The sequence below is a fragment of the Ascaphus truei genome, chromosome 3 (assembly GCF_040206685.1).
Source record: "Ascaphus truei isolate aAscTru1 chromosome 3, aAscTru1.hap1, whole genome shotgun sequence".
NCBI classification, from domain to species: domain Eukaryota; kingdom Metazoa; phylum Chordata; class Amphibia; order Anura; family Ascaphidae; genus Ascaphus; species Ascaphus truei.
This window is the reverse complement of record NC_134485.1, coordinates 334,378,246-334,403,737: the sequence shown is the minus strand read 5'-3', so window position 1 is coordinate 334,403,737 and position 25,492 is coordinate 334,378,246. Positions and strand designations below refer to the sequence as shown.

Below are 25,492 nucleotides of genomic sequence, written 5' to 3'. Positions count from 1 at the left end.
GCAATGCAAATCGTCACCGGGACCACGCCGCTGAACATCTCGCTGCCAATCGGATCTCCCCGCCCGCTGGCCCCATCTTTAAAGATTTTCCACCGATCTCCCTGCCAACCGCCGCCATCTTTAAAGGTACTCAGCGCCCGCCCCTCTGACGGCATTTGTGAGCGGACACTCAGCACTCCCGTCAGCAGCCAGAACAGAGGCCGCGCTCACAAATGGCGTCAGAGTGGTGGCCACGCGAGGTGCCCTGTTGCTGACCAGAAAGGCGCTACCATGTATTTGCTCAAATTAAAATCCTCTCTGAGTATATGGACACACACATCTAAAGGCTGTAGTCTGTATTTATTGTGTGGGAAATAGTTTCTCTCCTGCTCAGTCCACGCTACATCTCTTCATTTTTTTTCACCAACAAAGCATGAACAGTGTTGTTCCATCCCATTAAGGTGTTTGGGTGCAAGTAACAGTGCACATCTACTACAGTTCACCTGCTGATACGGCTAATAGTTTGCAGCTGTAGCTGTGACACAGCTGTATATACCTGGCTCTCGTCATTTTCACTGATTGTAATATATAGAGAAAAAAAATCTACCACTTTCTCCTCCTTCTCTGTCACTCAGGTCTAATAAGCAAGTACAGTACATTTAAGAAAGGTCAAGCCAGTTACTGTGAAACAGTACTTTCGTTCTGGCTTTAGCTATATACAATAAGTAATATAATGTCTGCATAAAGAGTGCTATATCAGTACAGGTCAATTTAGCATAATGGATAGTGCATTGGCTGTTCAATAAAGAGCTTCTTACTTAGATCCCTCAGTCAGGCAAAGTGATTTAAAATATGGCAATGGAATTGAAAAATGCATAAACTACAGTAGGTAGGAAGGAGGCCCTAGGGGTTAGCAAGAGGGAATAGATCTGGAGACCAAGAACCCCCCATAAAATAGTAAATATGGAAAATATTTGCTTTCATGTGCCATGGAAACATTTACTGTACACCTTTCGTGTCTAGTAAAAAAAAAAAAACACGATTTGGGGAATCACATGGATGAGAAATACACTAGCGCAATATTGCCGTTAACGGTTATGGTGACAGGACAGTGGAGAGATGCTTTGCAAGGGAGGATAACAGAAGTTTTTTTGCTCTGCAGATAAATTATGCATCATGGAAGCAGTAGGGAACTCTGCATCCTGAGACCCAGCCTCCCCCGAGCTGTGAGTCATTACACTGCAGAACATCACTTGGTATAGCATTCAAAACAACTACAGATTGTTCTCAAATATCAAAGATATTATTAACTGCGTCTTTCCTTTGCTGTGCTTCACAAACGGTGAGTAACATGATTGCTTTAGGTGCCAATCCAACATTGTGACCACACTGTCTATCCATTGTTACAGCGCAATAATTGGGTTACAATTATATAATTAGATAACTGTATTTTCTTAATGTAATTTAATTCCATCAGAATCTGTTTTTTTTTTTAACATCTTAACCACTATTTTTCCTTCCTTTGCTGTTTTGTAAATTGGCTAACTTAATTTAAAGAAAAAATCCAATCTGCATTTATACATTTTGCATTATGAGAAACAAAGGGTCTCCCAGTACAAATACCGCATTCCTGTATATTCTTAAAAAATGTTTTTATTATATCACGGGTGCGCAAACTGGGGTTCTGTAGTCTTCTGGACACGTCGCCATAGCTTCGCGGCGTCATGTGACATGCGTCATCATGGTGACGCGCGTCAAATGACATTGCAGGCCACGTGACGTCACATGACCCGCGTTGTCATTTTACGCCGGGTCACAGAGAAGGGGGGCCGCGAGCGCTGGTGCTGTCACACGGGGGGGTGCAGCTCCAAAACTTTGTGCACCCCTGTATTATATAACTCCTTTCCAGCATTAACATGACTTCCAGTTGCCTAGTCAATGAATGACCGCATTGCCATTAAAATGTGTCAGTATTTTGAATTCATATGCATTACCGACACTTGATGAATTCTGATCCATCAGTATTTCAATATAAGATATATATCGAACTGGCTTCATACCGAACATACACAAGAAGGCCTTCAAAATCCTCCATTTATGAGCCTAGACATCTACGTATCACTGCATTTTTAGAGCAAAACTGGGGCATTTGATCCTGCACCTGTTTCAAAGTACAGTACTGTGCTCCAATTTTGACCCATCTGCCCTATCTTGCGACATGGGAAGTGTTAATATTATCTTTGCATCATGTAACACCTCTCCAACTCCTCCATCTGAAATGTTTCTTGAGGGGCCTTCTCCTGCAGTTCTGGCTGCACTTTCCCGCTCGCCTATTTTTTTTCAGGTGCTCAGTGTACCAGAACAACAAGCCTAGGGACTCTTTGCCAACCTACTCCTGGCTTTGGCTGAGATAGCCATGTATAAGACCAGAAATTAGCATTTGGAAGGGGAGGAACCAATGAATATCGTGGCCATGTTCCCGGCGCTGGTGAATTCCTGTAGCGAGGCAGAGTTTACGTACGCTGAGTCCAGTGGGATGGTTTCAGAATTTGCCACCCAGTAGGCGTCAGGTGGGGTGATCTTCTCGGTATCCACTACTTTGGATTATTTTATATTAACCCTTCATTTTTAGTACATTTTCTTTTCTTTTACAGTCCACTTGTTATTGGTTTAATTTGAGGTTTGTTTGTCTTGTTTTTTCTTAGTTCTACTTGGTTCTAATCAAGAGAATTGCAGTTCAACTGATTGCAGCAAGACCAGAACAAAATAGACCTACTGAGATGTATCCCACATTCTGTGTCTCTTTGTGTCATGCCTTATCAATTTTACTTGCGCCAAAAAGTCTGCCAGATCTTAAATTGTACAGGTCTAATATTCTACCCTAGATGTAAGAAATTGTTCTTCCATATGCCACAACTCTGATCTAAAAAACAGAGCAGTGATCCAAAACAATCTGTGTTCATACATAGACCCCAGAGTCTGGGGGTCACTGGTATATACTTCCCTCCAGGGTACAGTAGGGGCACTGCTATTGCATGTTATTTTACACATGCACTGCCCAGGCAAACATTCAATTTATAGGTGAAACAGTTAGGGAGCCTAGGCAGCTTTCTCCGAAACACACCGTTAATATTTGTATGAGGGGCTGTTTTTGTCTCCTTGTCTTTTCACAAAAGAATTGAAACCAAATATCCCTCACCAAGCTCTTGTCCTCTGGTTGGGTCAAGTCCTCCATCTTCCTCAAAACACCAAGATCGAAGCTCCTTCTGCCCCCATCATCCGCGCTTCTCCTTCGGCCAGGGACACCTCTCTTCGGTCTGCTTTCAACTTTTTTAGCCTGACGCTGATCCAGACGGCTGCCACTGCTCAGCTTCCTCACAGGATTGGTCAGCCATTTCTTCAAGGTGCTGACTGACCTCCTGGATCCAGGAGAACTAGGAGCCGAGCTAGTCGAAGGTTGCGGTTGGATGGAAGCCACTGATGCTGATATACTCCCATCGCTGCCGGCGATAGAGTAGGATTCTAGCAAAAGAGAAAAACAAAGGTGTGAGAATAAACCAACACTATCGGTAACACAACAGTTGGGAGTGTAACAGACATTTGGCACCTGTTTTAAGGTGGACCAGAGTGATTGTTAGAAAGACTATTCAATAGAAATAAAGCAACATAATTATTTTTTACTAAGGGACTGTGGTCCGTATTAACTAATCAGTATTCTACCATAATACACCTTCTACCACTGGCAAGAAATCTTAAACCCCATTGACTTGAAACCCTTTTGCAATGGATTGCAGGGCTCTGTGAGGTCGGAAGAAGTTTTATTTTGTTGTTGCAATGATTTATATCCTGTTGCTTTCTTTTCAACTAAACTAACATAAAACACTTGAATCGGGACTTCCAATTGTAATCTGTAATTGAGGAAAAAACATTTGGACCCATTGTTGTACGTTTTACCCAGTCGGAAGAGCATTAAACCATATCACACTGTTTATACTAGTAGCACACCAACTAGATTGAAAATATAAATCATATAGTAACAGTATAGTGGGTTTGACTTGTAGAAGGATGCTCGCTCTATCTGGTTACAGAAGTACATGTGATTACTATAGTCAATTAAGGGGTTAATGGAACCTAGAGAGGTTAACTGTATGAGTAACTACAATGTAACGGTTTCTCAACACATGCAGGGAGTTACTGGAGAGAAAAACCTAGCTACACCCCCTTTCTGGAAGGTGTTTAGCCTGCCACTTGGGGTAAGGGATTAAGTATCATTGGAGCCACTTGCACAGTATGCATGGTGAGCTGTGATGTCATGAGGGAACTCCCTTTAAGGATTCCATACCACTAGACAATTGTCTGAAGATTACTCTAACCCCTTAACCTGTGCTGTGGATTAAATCTGATGATTATAATCGTATGTATTACACGGATCCGGCGCTAGAGCGCACGTACCACATACATTTTTTTCTTATATGTACAAATGAAACAGACTACGGTAATATGTAATGTACCACAGTGAGAAGACCCCATGCATCCAGGGGCTAATAAAGTGTGTTGTTGTACTATAAAAGTTCCTGACGCCCAATCATTTCCATCATTGCTACCAACGCCCATCCGTACGACTCCTGCACCCTCAACAAGGTAAATGCACCCTCACTAGATATAATACAGACACTGGTGTACACTCTCTAGGAGCCGGACACGGAGGGTTACACATGAATGGAACAAAACGTGGGGTTCAAAGTCAGTGTGCCAGGTCTGGGTCATACCATGACTGACTCATGTGTGGGCAGAATTCCTCCACAGTTCAAATCACCATGGTAACCAGTGACTACAAAAAACAACCTAATTTTCCTCAATGGTGAGAGTGACAGGAGATGTTAAAACACTGCGCACAGCATGTCGCTGCCATGTAATATTAATTTAATCCAGGCTAGATAGAAGAGGCACAGACAGGAGGGTAACAGAGATGCTAATAAGCTCAGGCAGAAGGAAAATGCTAATACAGGAGAGAATAATGGAGGACTTGGAAGAAGTACTGTATTGACAGTGAAATGGAAACAGAAAGGTTAAAGAAGCTATGGCAGGGAAAGGGAATACATTCCACAGAGAAGCATGTACTGAGAGCTACGCAGAGAAGCATAATAATAATAACTTTATTTATATAGCGCCTTTCTCCCAATGGGACTCAAAGTATTTCACAGTTACAAAAAGGGAAAAAGAAGAAAACATTTCAGGTTATAAACGAGACCAAACACAAGGAAAGATACAATACAAGATAGAACGGTACTGTAGCCATGAAATGCTGGGCAGGTTGTGGTTCTATAATTAAAAGCCTGGGAAAACAGGTAGGTTTTGAGCTTGATTTTATAGACTTCCAGCGAGGAGGTCTCTCGACCTATAAGAGGCAGATTGTTCCAGAGAGTGGGAGCAGTGTGGCTAAAAGATCGGGCCCCAAAAGGAAGTCAAGGAGATACTGGGAACTGTTAGAAGTCCTTCATCTACAGATCAAAGTGAGCGAGTGGGAGTGTAAGGCACTAGAAGCTCTTTAGGAGAGCTGGGACCCTGGTTATATAGTGCTTTGATTGTCAACAAGCCAATCTTGAAATAAATTCACCATTTTACAGGCAGCCAGTGCAGAGAATGGAGAACAGGTGTCATGTGGCAAGAACGGGTCTGGTTAGTTAACAACCTCCACTCAGAGTTATGCAGAGAAGCATGTACCCAGAGCTATGCAGATTAGCATGTACTCAGAGCTATGCAGAGAAGCATGTACTCTGAGCAATGCAGTGAAGCATGTACTCTGAGCTATGCAGAGAAGCATGTACTCTGAGCTATGCAGAGAAGCATGTACTCTGAGCAATGCAGAGAATCATGTACTCTGAGCAATGCAGAGAAGCATGTACTCTGAGCAATGCAGAGAATCATGTACTCTGAGCAATGCAGAGAATCATGTACTCTGAGCAATGCAGAGAAGCATGTACTCTGAGCAATGCAGAGAAGCATGTACTCTGAGCAATGCAGAGATAAATTGGAAAAACAATTACAGAGAATAAGAAGAGGGAGAAAGGCTAAAAGAAGAGCAGACACAGAAGCAGCCGCATAAGAAAATGAAGATCCCGTTTTAAAGCTCCAAATGTCAATGTTTTCCCAGGACTGTGTGACTTAGTACAGGTCTGCAGAACAGCAATACCGGGTCAAGATTAACTGGGTAAACAGCATAAAAGTCGCGTTAAGATAACCAATGTTTTATTTTAAATAAAATATAGCAGGCTCTATTTTAGAGCTGCCTCTACTGCCCTTATATATTGCTGGCTCAAACAGAGAGTCTGCCCCGAAATTTTTTAATAGAAAAATACTGATTTTTATCAGTGAGACTCTATTGAAATCTATGAAACTTTTGATATTTGAAATCATTGTAGCAGACGCCGAACGAGTGCGACACAGAAAATCAGTAGCGTTGACGGGTCGGTGGTGGGTTCTTTAAAAGAAAGTGGGAGTATCTTTAGTCATGGGATTCTCGAACTTTCACTTATCACTCACTCACCACTTGAATGTTAATGCCTTTCAGTAGGACCACCATTTCTAGCTGTGATTACCAATACATGTAGAAACAGATCCATAAATACATATATTAAGATTATTGGGCCAGTGCCTGAAAAACAGCATGTCACAAACCACCTTCCAACACTGATCTCCCAACCGTAATAGAAACGCTTCCAGGCTACAAGAGGAAGCTTTTGTCCGGAATCACCAGGGAACAGTTTGAGAATGGCTTTCAAAGTAGCAATCAATACATTGTCATAATTGCAGCTTCTTTAGAGTTTTGCAATGTAAAACAACATCTACCAACAGAAGACATGAGAACATTCAACTATTAAATGAGCTATTCCTGCTGGTTTTAATTTTTTAACACAAGGTTGAAACAGAGGTTCTATGGAGCTGCACGGGGATACTTACCTCCATTGGTGCCGGTAGCCGCTCCGGCTGAGCTTGCTGGGGTTTAAAGTTTAACGCTCCAGCGTCAATATGGGCCGATAGGAAGCCGAACAGGATGACGTCATAGGTTTCTACTGGCTCGCAGGGAGCTTTGAACCTCTGTCATAACGTGAACCCCGAGCAGCTACCGGCACCTACTACGGAGATAAAGATCTCCGGAAGCACGGGCCCACAGAGCTGAAATTAATGGGTTTCAGATCCAGAGACCCCTTGCTTTAAACCGGTATATAAAAATATACAACAAAACAGCTTGGATTGCTGATTTTAGTGATTCAGTACCCATTCTACTTATCCTCTAAACCTCTTCTGTGAAGTGAGTAGAGTTGGTCAATATATAGATATGCGTCAATAAAAAATGACAATAAGTTGATATTTAATTTTTTTTATTATCACGTTACTACGGTCAGTCAACCATGGGTGTCATAGGCATTTCAGGGACAGTTCATGGCATGTAGTTTAAGATGCAGCAGCCTCATAGAAAGCAGATCTGCACAATGTAAAAGGAATCCCGGTGCCCATCCTTCACTCTCTATAAGGATCTCCAAGATGGATGCCCCTTGACTTCGCTGCCTTTACCAACATGGGAACCGAGGTAGGATCTCAGCCACTGCTTGAGCTGGATTGCTCACACCTGCCTTCTCCCTTTATAAGACTTTTATTCCCCTCTCTAGTTGCCTGTGCAAGGTGCTCCTTAACTTGTCTCCTGTTGGAAGCCCTGTTGCTGTTTCGCATGCCTCAGACCCCTGCCTGCCGCAGGACTATTCTGCCTCTCTCCAGCCCTTACCCCGGAACGGTGACCACAACCATTTTGCCTCTCTCCGACCCCGGAACCGTACCCCACTATTCTACTGATTCAGGGTTTAAAACCCAGGTACGGTTGGTGTATACTCTCCACCTCTGCCTAGCAGATCTGTCTCCTTGACAGTACAAAGCAACGTACACAAACCTAACACTCTCCATCCCCAATGATAGCAACATCCTCATTTCCCAAAGTGTAGGCTTTTGACAAGTCTTTATAATCCCTTCCCCATCTCCGATGTTCAGCGAACTTAGCGATGTTTTATGTCTGAAAATATAATTTTATTTCTAAACACTTGTAATAAAAATGGTGGGGAATATTATGTATTTTAATCAATCTGGTGCTTCAGGGGTTAATGTGGTTACCGGTTGTTTTAAAAATACAATATATTGGGTTTATGACAGGTCAACACTTCCTGGGTCAGACCAGAGCTTCAAAGAGGACTTCATTGGTGGGTTATCCCTTATGGCCCTCTAAAAGTACAAGATGTGTTGTATGGGGCTGAGGAGATAAGCGCAGTGGTTTTGTCATAGATGAGATTAAAATATGGCTCTCTTGATATTTTTATAAACAGGATCCTTTTAATATTACTTTCAAAGCATTATCTGGAGAATTCTACAAGTTTCAGGGACGTGGCTAAAAAAATATTCACACAAGCGTGTGAATTTATTAAAAATAAGACTATCTGGTGATAGCCTCGATTCTAAAGTATAATGTTCAGATATGTGTAATCATTAAAAAAATGATTGCAACGGCGCTTACTTATACAGTAGCAATGTCCTAAAAAAGTGAACTGTGTATAACAATGTGTTTGAAGCAAATAACAGAAATAATATCTATAAAATAAATTACAACGTGAACTGTGATCTATTAGTAAATCATGTGATAAATCCACCACCCAGTGTAAAAGGTGCTAATAGAAACAGACAAAAAGACACACTTACTGGGGGTCTGAGGTAAAAATTAGACTTTCCTAGGTACAGGGAACTCCAAAAAAGCATTTTACCCTGGCCGGGACTTAGCCCGGAATCTCCTGGTTCCCAAATCGGTGTGAAGTTCCACACACCTCCGCTCCCTTCTCTTCTGAGAACTTGAACTTTTCTTGACCGCGAGCTATCACCGATCCTCTGGAACCGAAATCGGCATCAAATCCCAGTCACATCCACTACGTTTGATTTTGAGAACTTGGCCGCCAAAGTCGGGACTTAGAAACTGGCAGGCAGGCTTTTCTGGCTTGAAATCGAAGACGGATGCTCTGCTATTCGCGCAAGAGCAACTTTGAAAAGCCCGCGCTCTTACTACTGGGAATCTCAAACCTCATTGGCTCAGACATTTCTTTTAGTATTCTGAGTTTCATTCATGAAACTCAGCAGCCAATCATCGCGTGGGAACTTTCCTAGTAGCAAATCAGAGTGAAGCCGGTATTGAAAGCCGGGTTAGCGGGAAATATGAAATTGCCAAGGGACATGCGCAAGTTTGCCACCTCCGTCCCTGGCTATCTCAATGCCACCTGCTGGGTCAGGCTTCACTAGGTCTGGCAGAGCAAATGGCAGCCGGATGACTGCCATTGTTCCCCGGACCTGGGTACTTGAGCCCTTCCCTGCCACCCAAATGGTTTTCACACCTTTGGTATGTCTGGCTACTTTGAACTCCGATGTCAAGCAGACTTACTGGTGCCTATGGCTTAGTCCGGGCAGTCTGTATGAACATCGATTCCGAAAGTCCCTGCACATTACAGTATTAATAAAATATAGTTTTAATACATTCCTAAGTCGCTGGGTATGGGGAATAGAATAGAAAGATGTATTTTTATTCCCCACACACTATCTCCTGGACTTAGCCTGGACTCAGAGTCCCCCCACAACCTTATCTACTGTTGGAGCACCTCACAAACCCAATACAGGTTCTGGGTTACCTGGGCACTAGCTGGGGTACACCCCTTAACCTAGGGATCCCCTCAGCTACAGGGACACTTATTCATCCCTGTGCCCCATTCACCTTTCTGGGCTATGCTGAAGCAGGGTACCCAAGTGGTGAATCGCGCTTGCGTTTTCAAGGGGAGATATTGCCGGGACACTAAAACTTGAACTAAGCTCTTACACAACCTAAAAGGGCTGAAGAAATATCAAAATCTTAGTGCCAATGGCTGTAAAAGTTCTTAGAAGATACAAAATGGTAGACTTTATGCAAACCTATTCACTGCCCATGGATCAATGTTTTGCAATGTGTCTCCAGCAGAAAAAAGTTAAAAATTCCACAAAAATACTATTTTAAATTAATATGTCGCTCTGACAAGGTAGTTTCCGTGCCTAATTACTTTGCATGTATAGCTGCCGAGTCCAGTGCTGAGCTGGCTAAATCTCAGCCTGAGATAATTAGCCAGCCCTCAGCTAGATCATTAGCTGGGCTTAAAAGCCTGGAACATCCTGCAGTCTTGGTCTAACCCTGGACCAGGGAACTTCATGAAGGACCATGCTACTTTGGGACTCACAGACCCACTTTGCTTGCTAAAGACTGAGCCCTGTTGATCTCTGACAATGGACTATGGTACATCGGAATTGGACGTCTGTCTACGACCAAAACACCACCAGTCCCCCGGCGGGATCTACAGGACAATTAACGATGGCTTGTCGGGCTTTGTGTTGGAGCGGGCGGTCGGACCCTAGACATTTTTGGAGCACGGCGTAATGTGAAGTGGCGAGGTGTCCTGCTGCAGGCAGGTGTCCCACCAGTGACTTGCCTGGTGGAGCGCTGACGGTGTTTTGGTTGTGGCCAAATGTCCTAAACCGATGGTAAATGGCTGTAAATAAGCTTAATTTTGTTTTGTTTGTGACATGCTGAATGTAAGCTTTTTTAGTGTTCCACATTTTTTAGGCTAAAATAAAAGCCTATATTCAGACAGACCAATGTGTCGTAACCTTCACAGTGCAATAGTCTCCCAAAGAACATTTCCTTTTACTGTTAAGTACATGAATTATGTGATCAGGATGAACATTTTAATGGAAACTCAACTGGCATAAGAAAAATAAATTGTTGTACTGAATATGTTGGACACCATTAATATAGGATATGATCTTTCACTTGCCTGCACATGGAATAAATTCTACACACTAGTGTTCCCACTTTTGAGTATAAAACAAGATATGTATTCACAATCTGAATGTAAAACAGATGGAACATTGTATTTGGGAGGGATCATAATATCTTCGGTATTACTGTGCCAACTTTCTAATCAAGAGGCATGCATCCCTTCTGCCTGTGTGGGACTACATATTTATCCAGAGGATTATACCCAAGGAGCCATTATTATTATTATTTCCACTATTAATTATTTTTTCCTTTTTCTAACATCAATTAAAGTGTCAACCCCCCCCCCCCACCTCCCAAAAAAGAAAAACTGTAACATAACCTGATGTTTAATATTGTGCTCATCTATTTCTAACCTAATTTTTTTTTTTCAACTATTTTTTTGTGGGAGTTTTCAGCCAATTATTATTTCACTTGCATCTTCTGTTACCATGGCTACCATCCGAAGGAGACACCTTTGTAGCAACTGATATCTCCAGAATAAAACAACAGCATTTAAAAAGTGAGGCATTGCTGAAAACAGCCACTTTACAAGATAAGATGAGAAAGAAGACATGTATTTGTTATACTACACAGAGTAGATTGCTTTAAGGCAGCAAAACGCTTTTTTCACTATTGATTTTGGGGGTTTTTTCTTTACAGAAATTGAATCAGGAGTCCCCTGGAGTTAAACTGCTCTATTTATTGCTATTGGGTACTCTTTGGTTCCTGAATGATATACTATCTGGTTTAGTTGCAGTTTTAGTACCAGTCCCGTACACCAAAAAGGATGTCAAATTCCACGGGTCTTGTGGGCCAATAGGAAGCCGCAACATCATCAGGGGACGACATTGCAGCTTCCTTTTGGATGACGGCGGATGCCATCTTTGAGGATTCAGTAAAGGACATGATGGTACTCAGGTTGAAAAAAAGACTGGTTAATAGTCATTGTCAGAGCAAATTTTAAAGGCCTGTTTGTAGCCAAGAACTCCTCGGCACAGAGACTGCACCCAACCTTTACATGCCCCTCCATATGGTGGAAGTCAGGGCAGGCATGGATGGTTGCGGGGCTTGGTGCAAGGGGGGCGAGCGCCGGGGCCTCTGTAAGCGCGGGGGCTGGTGCACAGGCACCGATGGCACCACCATCAAACCGGCCCTGAATCTGCCATCATCAATTCATTACCAGTGTGCATTATATTCCTATAAATAATTTGCCTCTGTACAGTATGTTTTCATACGTTTACTACCACCCTAATCGTCTGGTTTGGACAGCTCTGAGGAATAAGATACGTGGCCTAATTCACGACAAGCTAATCACAATTTTTTTTCTGAATCTCTTGACATCAAAAGATGTGAATTTAGCCTTGACTGTTTCAATAAGTGGAGACACGCTGCATGGAATTATCACTGTCTCCAGCTTGTTTTACAAACCCGCCAGAAAGGTTTTCACAGATCTCTTTTCTTCCTGTGAATGAAGTGCACCACTACAATTAACTTTTTCCCTCCTGGATACATCATGCGAGCCACCAGAATCACTTCTAGACTTTTTTTTCTAGTGAATTGACAAAAGAATTAAAGGTACAACGCTTCCAAAACATACATCGATTAGAATAACAGACAGAAAAAAAAATAGTCGTTGCTCTTCATATTTCTTTCTTGTCTCTCCTTCTATATTGATCTATTTTTCAGTATTACTGGTGTTGTTGCAGCTGCGACTCTGCTTTCTAGTGTCTGTATTGGTTCTACTACTAAAAGCGTGTGAAATATATCTGCGTCTCGCTGGGGATATCTTAAAAACAGCATCTGGTTTTGGAAAGATAGTATTAAACCTGGACTCAAGGTGGAGAGTCAAATCATGTACAGTATCCAGCTTTAAGGGATTTAAAATAAGAACTTGTTACTACAGTAACCAGAAAGAGAATGAAGAAGAAGTTTAGTGATAAGAATATTGCCTTTGAGCAGGTGAAACCCATTGTCAGCTTTCCGTTGTGGCCTTGGGTAAGTGGATTGTGCCTTAAGCACCAAAATGACATTACAGTACGAGCTCTTTGGAGACAGGGACTTCTTATTTGATATGCATGTCGCAGAGTCCCCTCCTTACCTCCGGTGAGGGTGAACTGCTCAATTGTCCAGCCTTTCGGCGGAGCTCCGCACGATTGGGGAGTTGTGGGGTTGGCAATTTTGATAAAGGGCGCGCATGCGCAGCGCGGCGACCATCTTGGAATAGCTCCGCATGGACTGAAACAGGACTACGATTCCCAGAATCCTCAGGGGGGGGGGGGAAGGTATATGATCACATTGACTGATCCAGCAAATGGGAGGCACGCAGCTTTTTGAAAGCAAGATATCCTCCTTGGGCAGAGAGCCCGCGAACAAGTGCTGACGGAGGTGCCAAGGAGGAAGGTAGTGTCCAGGGAGCAGTAGCTTCCTGGACTAGGCCCAGAATGTACCCCCTAGCAACCAGTTAGGCCCTGAGCCAGCCACACAGTATTGTAGGGAAGGCCCCAGATAGGGATCCTTCCCCTTAGAACTATAGCAGCACTACTACGCCAATGGACGTACGCCCACGCAGCGACCGGCAGCCTTGGACAAGAGCTGCACGTGGCAGCAGAAACGTGGAACCCTTCGGTTGGAGATTGCACCGCGGACCGCGCCCTGGATAAGGAGTGAGGGGAGTTCTGCTAGAGGCCCCGCTGTGTGGGACCTGATCCAGCATCCTCCTCTCATTATTCCCTGGTCAGGCTGTGACCAGGAAGGTACCACCGTGCACCTACACATCACAGGGGGATTAGCGCTACCTCACACTTGGGTGGGATTGCTTGTTCCGACACTGGTGTTATAGGTGCCCAAGGCACCCTCAGTACTTTGGGGTAACCTCTCAGGGTATTGGACTATTGCATTGTATTATTGCTGCCTTGCATTGAATGTAGTATATGCTATATACTGTTGCAGTAAAACTAAGATATATATATCTGGTGTGATATTGTTATTATTGTATTGTGTCCTATGAGGAGTAGTGCTGCCAACGCTGGGAACCCTCATGGGTGGAGGCGCTGCACTAAGAGAGATAGCTCACGCTCGGCTCCCAGGAGTAGAGGCACAGGCCTCCTTTGAGCGTACAGGTACTACAGCACGCATAATCGCCCACGGTTTCCCTTAGGCATAGGGAGAGGGGTTTACATACATTTTTGTTATTATGAATAATTCTACTACCCTGGTCTAAATTAGAAAATGTATCTTAAATAATTAACCACAAAAAATAGTACAACATGGCAGAGTGTTTCTACTTTATTGTAAATCTGTGCAGCTATTGCCAAGTAGGAAACATTTTAAAATAGCCCTTCTGCCAGACAAGTCCCAAAGTCCATTCCCAGCCCCCAACTACCACCACTTTGAATGTGACTTACCACCCACCAGTCTGAATCCTCCCTCTTTACAAGAGCACAATTGGATTCCAATTTTATGGAGAGATGGAAAAGCAGAGCCACCCCTATTCAAACATGTCAAAACTAGTTACTGTTATTTCTGTTGTTTTTGACAATCCATTCTGAAAATTCATCCTGGTGACCCACCTCATTGACCTTTCAATGTTTTTATGGTTGCCCAGCCATTATTTCCTCTTGTTTTCTCTCTCCCACACATATGCTTCTTATTACAGTATCTCAAAATATATCTCTTTGTGCCTTTCTCATTGTTACACAGTCTGTTTTTGCATTCTCTTATCTGTTTCCAATTTAACAGTCTGCACATTCCCAATTATTCACCACCTTTGCTCCTCTTCCCACCATTAAGGCTAAGTCCCCAGTGGTGGCTGCTGCACTCGCGCCTGGCATCCTGGCGCCGCGTGCACCGCTTCAAACCGTGATCTGCGGTCTGTAGGGAGCGATGGGAGGTGTGGGGGCGTGGCCAAAAGAGAGGGGGGGAGGGGCGCAGCCCAGCAGCTCAAAGCACTGAGCTCCCATTGGTCCAAGCTATCTGCCCTCGTATTGGCTCCCAGCGCTCGGGAACACAATCGTGTTGTCTCCCATGCTGGCTGACGAGTCAACATGCAAGAAGACACTGGGGCCTGCCTAATAGAAGTTAGTGACTGGTGTGCGGCGCGCACGCCACCGCGCGAGCCGCCATCACCACCGGGGACCTAGCCTATTTGTCCATATGCAACCTCCCAAGTGTAACTCTTTCATGATTTTCTCTCTCTTTTCTTTCCTTATTTTTAAGATGCATTGTCCCATTAATCTCATTTCTGTTGATACGTACAGTATTCTCTCTGCTCTCCTCCCTCTTCAGACTTGCTACTTACTTCACTTTCTATTCCACTATCTTTTTGTGAATGTTAAAGCTCCCTTCTTCCCCTCTATAATTTTTTAATTTCTCATTAATTATTTCCCATCATCACTGATTAATTGTTCTTACAGTGTCCCCCATCATTTCACTTCCTTACCCCTTTCATTAAGTCTCAACAGTAACTAAATTCTCTCCACTCGCTATTATCTACAAGTCAAGATACATTGGAGGCACAGGAAATGTTACACTGCATATGGATGTGTTGATAAGAGCCTGGGAAGCTGCAATGCAGAGATAAAAGGAAAACAGGCAATTAGCTCAAGGGAAGAGGTGGGTGCCCTAATTAGCTTCTTTCATTAACATGCCACAGCATTTATCCAAAACATATAAACACACTGGCTTTGTTTTAACTTCTTTCCCTTCCTCTTCATGAAACGCAGATTTGTTTTATACCATCTACAGTATCTATAATATTTTGACCATCTTTTTGCTCGTCACATTTGATACCCGTTGACCTTCCTCCAAACACTTCCAAAAAACTCCATTGTATGTAACCCTCCATACCCATCTTCCTAGGGAGATTACATCAGTGTGATTTGTATATGGCTACTCCGTATGGTTTAGCTTAACTCAGGGTGCTGGAATTGAGGCGGCTGGATGATGAGGTAGCAAGGTTGTATAATAATAGGCGTCAGGAACTTTTATAGTACAACTGTCCTTGATTCGCGTCCCTAAGCACTGGCAAAGCTCATTCCTATATTGACAACGTTGCACTGTATTTTACATCAGACATACATGAATACGGTTCTTCCATCAGTGCCCACTCTTAACACTCGAATGGAGGTACATATATTATTTCTTCACTGTGCTAAGATCCAGGCCCCCTTCTTTGTTGGTTTGGGACATCCCTCCTCATTATCTAGGTCAGGGGTGCGCAAACTCTTCTCCCTGCGCCCCCCCTGCCTGCACACCCCCTGCTCGGTTTCAGCATCACCTGATGCGTCGCTGTTAAGGTAAGTAAAGTTACAGAGGCCTCTCGCGATTCCCAGGCATTTCATTTAAATGCCTTCAGGGAAGCGCAAGGCCTCTGGCACCGCCGCAGCCCCATCAGAAAATCTGAGCCCCCCAGTTTGTGCATCATGGTAATACTAGGCCCATTGGGGATCCTAGTGGGCCTGTATACGTAACCCAATACCTTGGCCTTCATCTTAACTTGAGGCAAAGAGGGATCAGGTAACATGGGTGTCTACTTGGGATGCACCTAAACCAGGGGACTAGATGAAACAAGGAGTGAAACAAAGGGTGCTAAAGGCAAAAATCCTTGTCAGGGAACAGCATAGCAAAAGTGAGAGCCAAGCACACCAAACAAATGGAAGGTCAAATTAATGCATTAAATTATCCTTTTGCATTAATTTGACCTTCGTGTTTCCTTCATGGTAACTGCCATTTCCACTTCAGCCCGAGAGGAATGTCCATGCAGATAATAATAATAATAGTTTGTTCTTGTATAGCGCTGCTAGTTTTACATAGCGCTTTACAGAGACATTTTGCAGACACAGCCCCTGCCCCGTGGAGCTTACAATCTATGTTTTTGGTGCCTGAGTAACAGGGAGATAAAGTGACTTGCCCAAATTCACAAGGAGCCAATACAAGGAATTGAACCAGGTTTCCCTGCTTCAAACTCAGTGCCAGAGTCAGTGTCTTTACTCACTGAGCCACTCCTTCAGATCCACAGTTAGAGCTGATCCGCCGGGATCCAAGAATCTTCATTACTGAGGCCCTCTGTTACATAGTTACATAGTTGCATACTGTTTCACTTATCAACTACACTGGACTCCCTTAGCCTTCTCTAGGGATCCAAAACTAACAAGGTTACTATCCCTGTCTATAATATAATAACCTGGTCTATACTATTACCTTAAGAACATGGGTGTCTACTCTCCCAGAGGATCCTCTCCTCCTGGAACCTAACCTTCCAGAACCGTTCCTGCTTTAAATACCCTTGCGGGACGTCTGGATCCCCATAGCAACTCAGGGTAGGGCCTAGCAAATATTACCACGGAACAAAGCTCTATCCTGGATCTCATCCTACCTCTCCCATCGTACTTTCAGTGTCTCTTCTGCTAATACCTCCTCCTCCTCTATTGATCTCTCTGTGGGGGTACCCCAGGGCTCTGTCCTGGGACCTCTTCTCTTTTCTCTGTATACACTCTCTCTAGGTGACCTAATAACATCTTTTGGGTTTAATTATCACCTCTATGCTGACGACACACAAATATATTTCTCAACACCCGACCTTACACCTACTGTACAAACCAAAGTTTCTGAATGTCTCTCTGCTATATCATCCTGGATGGCCCTCCGCCGCCTTAAATTCAACATGGCTAAAACAGAGCTCCTCATACTTCCTCCCAAACCTGGCCCTACTACCTCCTCCCAAACCTGGCCCTACTACCTCCTTCCACATTACTGTTGGAACTACGATCATTCACCCAGTAGCCCAAGCACGCTGCCTTGGGGTCACACTCGACTCCTCTCTCACATTTGCCCCTCACATTCAAAACATTTCTAAAACCTGTCGCTTTTTCCTCCGCAATATAACAAAGATACGCCCTTTCCTCTGTTGCTCGACTGCTAAAACTCTGACTCAGGCCCTCATTCTCTCCCGTCTTGATTACTGTAACCTCCTGCTGTCCGGCCTTCCTGCCTCTCACCTGTCTCCCCTACAATCTATCCTAAACGCTGCTGCCAGAATCACTCTACTCTTTCCTAGATCTGTCTCAGCATCTCCCCTCATGAAATCCCTCTCCTGGCTTCCGATCAAATCCCGCATCTCACACTCCATTCTTCTCCTCACTTTTAAAGCTTTACACTCTTCTGCCCCTCCTTACATCTCAGCCCTAATTTCTCGTTATGCACCATCCAGACTCTTGCGTTCTTCTCAAGGATGTCTTCTTTCTACCCCCTTTGTATCTAAAGCCCTCTCCCGCCTTAAACCTTTTTCATTGACTGCCCCTCACCTCTGGAATGCCCTTCCCCTCAGTACCCGACTAGCACCCTCTCTATCCACCTTTAAGACCCACCTTAAGACACACTTGCTTAAAGAAGCATATGAATAGGACTGTGGCTATTCTGAACACATGGCACATAAAGCTTGGCCCCCTGCAGATGCACTTACCAGAACTCCCTCCTACTGTCTCTGTACGTTCTCCCTACCTACCAATTAGACTGTAAGCTCCTCGGAGCAGGGACTCCTCTTCCTTAATGTCTAAAGCACTTATTCCCATGATCTGTTATTTATATTATCTGTTATTTATTGGATTACCACATGTATTACTGCTGTGAAGCGCTATGTACATTAATGGCGCTATATAAATAAAGACATACAATACAATACCACTGCTAGTAACCCTATAGGAAGCGGCTGTGAGGGGGTTATATATACAACACGTGGAGAGATAATAATAATAACAACTTTATTTCATGTAGCACTTTTCTCCCAATGGGACTCAAAGCGCTTCCCAATTACAATATATTATGCAGTAAGCAGCATAGGATTTGTACACACAGTCCCTGCCCAGATGAGCTTACAATCTATGTTTTTGGTGCCTGATACCTGTGAACCCACCTTAAATACATTCATTTAAATATGCAACTAAGCCACTTTAAATGTTGCTATACTCTCAAGTCAAAATCATGTTTGCAATTATCAGCACCTTTCTTACTTTAATTATATCAAACTAGATGTGTCCCCTAAAACCACCTCAGGTAATAATGAGTTGATGACCAGTTTAATGGAACTGCCAATGACCATCTATCCTGGTATATTGAGTGTATCATGTGAAGACACCACAACCTCTCCACTTTCAATTGTTCAAGTTCCCCAAGGATCACCTCCTTTGAAAACAGACCAGTGTCCACCGCCATCCCATTTATACTGGTGTTGGTTTTTTGGTGGTAACCCGTCTTTGCCTTTCTCTGTGCAAGTTGAGTAAAATTATCTTTCACAAGCTATAACAATCCACGGCAAAAATATTCATTAAAAGTGTACACTATTATTGCCCCCAAATCAATCAATCAATTACATCCCAAATCAATTGGCCTTCTAATTTGTACATGTTAGTCCATTTGCCTACATGGTTTGCCCAAGACACAGCAAACTAGCACTGCACAGTTTTGTACGTTGCATGGTCTGTTTTCTCGAACATCCCTGATGGAGCTGGATCAAGATTCCCCCTCATTACTTAGTGTTTATAAATGGCTCAGGCAAAAAAAAAAAAGAAGTTGATTTTATTATTACATAAACAGTCTACTTTTAGAAGGAAAAAAAAATTGATTTGAAAAGTTCCACACGGGCCGGAGGCCCAACTGAGCGGATAAAAAAGGGATTTAAGACTTAAGGTAATGTGCCAGGACAGTAAGGATTCACTGAGTCAGATTTATTTCATTTACTGATTGTTATGTACTTTTAATTGGCACAGTCTGAGACATAACAATACATTGTAAATGTAGCCGTGCCATAAGAGCTTAGAATCTCAATTTAAACGTCCTCAATTTCTGAATACATGAATTAACTTACCCGAAGACACAGTGACCCACGCTGTGCATGTTTTAGGTGTGTGAAGGTTAGAGGGAAGGAGTGATGACTCAGTGTGTGGAGGGGATGGAAGCGAGTGCTTTGTCTGCAGTGTAAGTGAGTGGGGGGATAAATGTGGAGTGTGTGTTGAATAAAAGGGTGAATATGTTGAGTGAGGGTGAGTGTAGAGTGTGTAAGGGGGAGTCTAGTGGGCATGTGCATGTGAGTGAGGAGACTATCAGTGAAGTCTGCTAAACACCCCCTGATCCAGTGCAAGAAACTAGTACTGTATCTACCCTTTGCCCACCTATCTTCCAAAGTATAAAAAAATATCCCCCCATAAAGTTGACTTTAATAGTAAAACAGGACTGCTTAGATTGTAAGCTCTTCGGAGCAGGGACTCCTTTTCCTAAATGTTACTTTATGTCTGAAGCACTTTTTCCCATTATGTGTTATTTGTTATTTATATGATTGTTACGTGTATTAATGCTGTGAAGCGCTATGTACATTAATGGCGCTATATAAATAAAGACATACATACATACATAAACATGGGCGCCCCGAGATTTTACAAATCCTTTAGGGGGGCCCTTGGTCAAAAAAGTGCGTGAAACATCAAATCCAGAAAAGAGTATGCAAAAATAGTGATACAAAATGTACCATATTATGTTCAATGTGCTATTTTATGTTACCACAGGGTAATTTTTACTATAGCAAAATAAGACACAATTCTGTTGAAATACAGTAAAAAAATATCCACGAAACATTGTTTTTACCATTTGTAACATTTTGATAAAAAATGTACAGTATTTTTTTTTTAGTGTATTTATAACATTTACACTTGAAAATGCTAATTCCCTACAATAACCAACACACACCCAGGCCCATAAAGTATAGTGCATTCCTATACAAGTTGTTTTACTGAAGTGGATTCAATTGCTTGAGAATGCACCAAAGTAACCAGTAAAACACCTGCTGTAGGACATGCTACCTAGAAGGGACACAGAATTGGATACATTACCAGTATGTCCAATAACTCCTCCCCACCCCCACCCATAAGCTCTAATTTCTCCAGATCACACATCACCACATTGCTTATTGAAGCAGCATTAGATCAAATTGCCTTGTTATGCTGATGCCATGAGGCATGTAGCATTTGAATCTGAGTATACAGAACACCAAAAAAGACTCCTATGTATTTTTGGTTATCCCTTTTCAGATTGTGCCCCATGTTCTTTATTTATTCAGTTCTATTTCTTTGCATGCCACTTGCTGCTGCCATACACAGGGTGATATATGTTATCAGCGCCAGTGGCATTGGTTGTGCTCCCATCTAATTGAATTACAACACTAGTCAGCATCATCCTGGTACATTGCACCCCTCCAGGATCTGACCAACTCCTCACATACAGTACACTCCAATAGAGATTGTTTCGAACCTCTGGGCTTTAACTCTGAGTACAAAATAAATACTTTGTAAGTAACGCATTCTTACATACATTCTTACATACATATAGCTATATAAGTCCCCGCTCACACGGTGCGCATGCACACACGCTCACCGGTGCTCGGCGCTTATGTAAATAAAAAAATCTAACTTTCCAGCGCGCTCAATGCCCCCCTGTACGCACGTGCGTAAATGACAGGACACCCGGCGCTCATGCTTGGAGCACTCTCCAAGCATGAGCGCGCTCAGCGCCAGCAGGGACTCAGCCTAAGGCCTCGGACATGGTCAAAAAGACCGCGCTGAGGAGCGCTGAGGGGAAACATTATCCCTATCAGCACGGCTTTAAACGGCGCTTCCGCACGCTTCCGCAGGCGTGCGGAGGCGTGTGGAATTTCAGCCGACAGATCAATTTTACTTTTCCCGCTGAGGGAAGCGCAGGGCCGGTCACGTGACTGCCAGAAGCCAATGGCAGTCCATTACGTCGGCGCCGTGACGTGGCGCCCTAGCCTCGCCTCCCGGCCCGCCTCCCACCCGGCACACAAGCGCACTCTCTGACGCTCATGCAGGGACACGAAAACTCTCCTGCTTGAGCAGGAGAGCATGAGCGTCAGCGATGCCCAGCGCTCTTCATATCACCATGTCCCAGGCCTAAGGCATTCATTCCATCAGCACACCACCATAACTCATAGGTGCTCAACTCCAGTCATCAATCCCCCACAACAGGTCAGGTTTTCAGGATATCCCAGCTTCAGCACAGGTGGCTCAATTACATGCTCAGTCTTTGACTGAGCCTCTTATTGAGCCACCTGTGCTGAAGCAGGAACTGATTGAGCCACCTGTGCTGAAGCAGAAACATTCTGAAGACCTGACCTGTTTGGCAGGGGGAGGCTTGAGGACTGAAGTTGAGCTCCCCTGGCATAACCCACCATTAAGTGGTTAAAAGACAAGGCTCTCAAACACAGAAATTACCTGCAGCCATTATTTTTCAATCAGTGAGGAAAGGCAAAAATGAAACTATACTAATTTTACGATATACATGAAACAAAATAATATTAATGTAATAATGTATATTTCTGCAACCAGGAGTTCTAGAAGTATTAATCAGTATGGACATACAACAGAAGACACCCATGTCCTGATCTGATAGAAATAAATGCATTAAACCCCTTCACTGCTAAAGGAAACCGTTATACTGTACACTATGGCACCTACGTGCTAAGACCACATTTGATTTGTTTTGTGCGTCAACATTTTTGTGCTAAAAATCTTCAAACCTTCATATGGTTCATATGGTTTGTGCATAGTACGTATGAAGGCTTCAGACATAAACGGCACACAATCTTTTGTTTGAAATACATTTTTATGCATTGTGTCATGTTGAATTGAAGAAAATATAAGAGCAAATTAATTAACAAACATGCAATGTGATATGAAAGTGATTTACAAAGTATGAGGTTGTGGTGCAGCTCCTAAAATAAGACAAAGTCCCTTGTCTTAACCATACAAAAACAGGAATTTGGGGCGCAAACACAAACCAAACAAAATAATGAGTGAATAAGTGAATATAATGGCCTACTTTAGGCAGGGGGAGATAAGGGGGGGAGAGGGGGTGACCCCTCTAACATCAAATCTAGAAGTGTGATCTCCCTTGAGGCTCAAGATAAATAGGGGAAAAGAGAGGAAAAAACACAATAGTGTGATACCCTTTACTGCTGTCAAAGAACATCCGTTTGGGAGTTCCCATTCATTCAGTCTCACTATATGTGTTTTTACAGTACCACACTATTGTGTTGTTTTCTCTTTTTCCCTATTTTTCTTGAGCCTCTACAGAGATCACACGTCTAGATTGCCCCTGTCTAACGTAAGCCATTATATTCACTATTTATTTTGTTTGGTTTGTGTTTGCGCACCAAATTCCTGTTTTTGTCATGTTGAATACCCGATGGATACAATTTAAATTAAAACATAATTATGCATACTTTTTTTATTTAGAGCTAATATTTTTTTATAATAGTCATACTGTGAAAATAAAACATTTTGTTAACCTATAAAATGAAACATCTGTGCTGCGTCAAATAAATTGCTGGTTAATACATAGCAAGTCTGCGTTATCACTATTAACATGTTTTTTAGGGTTTATACCAAGTTGAACTTTCTACTGTTTTTTGGCCTCACATAAAAAAATTTTTTAGTATGTAATTCTCTGTTTCTGCAAGCAACACATGACGCTGCCCCTTTAACTGGTATGTTCTCTATGGGACATGTGACTGGGATAAGCCAGTAGGAAAGCTGGCGAGCAGCCATTGGAGAGTCAGTCCAGGCCGGAGCCTGAAGGTAGAACTGCAGGGAGATAGTTGCCCTACTGGACCAGTGCATGCAGCAGGGCCCAGCAGAGACCAGGACCTGACAGTGCAGAGGGAAGCAGGCAGACAGGCTACTACAGAGAGAGATTAGAGTCCAGCTGTGCAGGATTTACACCAGGTTGGAGTGGGTGAGCTAACCCACAAAAGGATATAAACTGCAGTTAAATTGTCATCACAGTTTGAGCTTTGCGAAGCACCAGGCATGCAACACACACACAGTTTATCAGCTCCAATGATTGTGCTAGCACATCAGGGTCTACAGGCCAGTACCCCATGATTGGGAGGCCGGACAGAGATAAAAGTTATTATTTGTTTGTGCAGCGTTCGCACTGTTGGTATAGTTTGTTTATGTATAGATGTGTATGGAGTGATTCTGAGGTTAAGAATCACAGTACTGATTCATATGAGATATGTAATGCCACAAGTTATAGCTATATGAATATATAAAGCTGTGTTGTGTCCAATCACTCCAGTCTCACACCACGTGTACCACACACAAAAGAATTAAACAGTAACCCATAGGACTCAGGCCCCCACCTCAGTGACAGGCCATAAAGTCTCAGGTAAAGTAAAGTGGGGTTACAAGTACATATCATTAATATCTGTACTCATAATTGTGATGGTAGGGGGCAGCCAGGCTATCCAATAAAGGTTTAAACCCGTTTGATTACCCCTGATCCGTGTGTTGGGTTTATAGAGTGTCAGCTTGAGCTCAGGGTTTGTACATGAATAACCTATATTTGTGCGGTAATAAAGTATTTGTGTTTTTACCTTTCCAGGAGTGCTAGCAAGCAGAGATTGCTGTGGTATGAGTTTCAAGGGAGGTAGGGGATAAAGTGTTGTCAGATAGTGTCTATCTAGCCAGGGCCCAGATGGTTCCCCTAAAAATGTACCCAGGAATCCTGGATACATGTAGACACATGGTCTCGGTAATCTTTCCCCTTGAAAACGCTTTCGTGACTCACCACTAGGAGTTCCCTGCTTCAGCACAGACCCGAAAGGTAAAATGGGCACAGGGATGTAAGGTGTCCCTGTAACAGTTAAGGGGTCCCTAGGTTAATGGGGAAGCCCAGGTGTCCCAGAACCGGTATTGGGTTGTGGTAGTTCCCTGTAAAGTATAGATAAACCTGACCTGCTTAGGGGCATTTGGGGTTCCCTGTGTCGTAGAAACTCCAGATTTGGGGAGTATAAGTTTTAGGTGGGATATTGTGGCGAAAATGTATTTCTTTTGTTTGCAGGAGTTCGGGGGGCTGAGCTACTGTTGATGCCCCGATTCTCCCCGGCGTGCAGGCACTATTTGTGGGTTCACAGGGTTAATTACATAGGGGCTGCACCATGTCTCCCCGACTCCTGGTTTTCGAGCCCAGAAATCCCCAACTAATTTCCCACACGTATAAAAGGGTCCCCAAGGTTTATACTTTATTAAAGTATGGTTCAAAGGGTATTATACTGTATGTATAAAAATCCATGCAGTCAGCCTTAGCCATTTGCATGGGAGACATGACGGCTACCCCACCCATGACGGCTACCAATGGGAATCGAGGATATGGATCAAGACCATTTGGTAGCAAGGAGGGGCAGAGGAAAAGGCCCCAACAGCCATATGGGTTCTGTCAGACTCGGCAGAGCCTTCCCAGCAGATAGCCATGCCCCTTTCTCTGACATCATCAGCCAGGTGAGCCCTGCTCTGAGTGGCTACTGAGAAATTTCTCACACTTTTGATTGGGCTATAGGTTTCTGTGAATGAAAATGAGAGGTTTTAAAAACCTTTACGCAGCTCGGATTTTCAGATTCTCCCAAGATTTTAAGTTCTCCAAAGTTTAAAGATTCTCCAGATTCTAAGTTTCCAGCAAGAAAGGGCTGCTTCAGCGAAAGCTGCCTGGAATTTCCTATCCTGTTTTTGCAACTGGTATCAGGGGAAAATCTTTAATTAAGTATTCCCTGTACCTAGGAAAGTTAGGTTGTTATCCCAGATCCCA

At 43.3% G+C, this 25,492-nt stretch overlaps 1 protein-coding gene across 4 annotated transcripts in view; it reads right to left on the bottom strand.

Annotated features, from left to right (window-relative positions):
* Window positions 1-25,492, bottom strand: part of ARHGEF25 (Rho guanine nucleotide exchange factor 25) — a 248,073-nt gene that overhangs the window by 57,670 nt on the left and 164,911 nt on the right. For all 4 annotated transcript variants that reach the window (XM_075591563.1, XM_075591564.1, XM_075591565.1 and 1 more), the window contains one exon: window positions 3,179-3,501. In XM_075591563.1, the coding sequence (XP_075447678.1) occupies window positions 3,179-3,501 (323 nt within the window). The remainder of the gene's footprint in view (window positions 1-3,178; window positions 3,502-25,492) is intronic.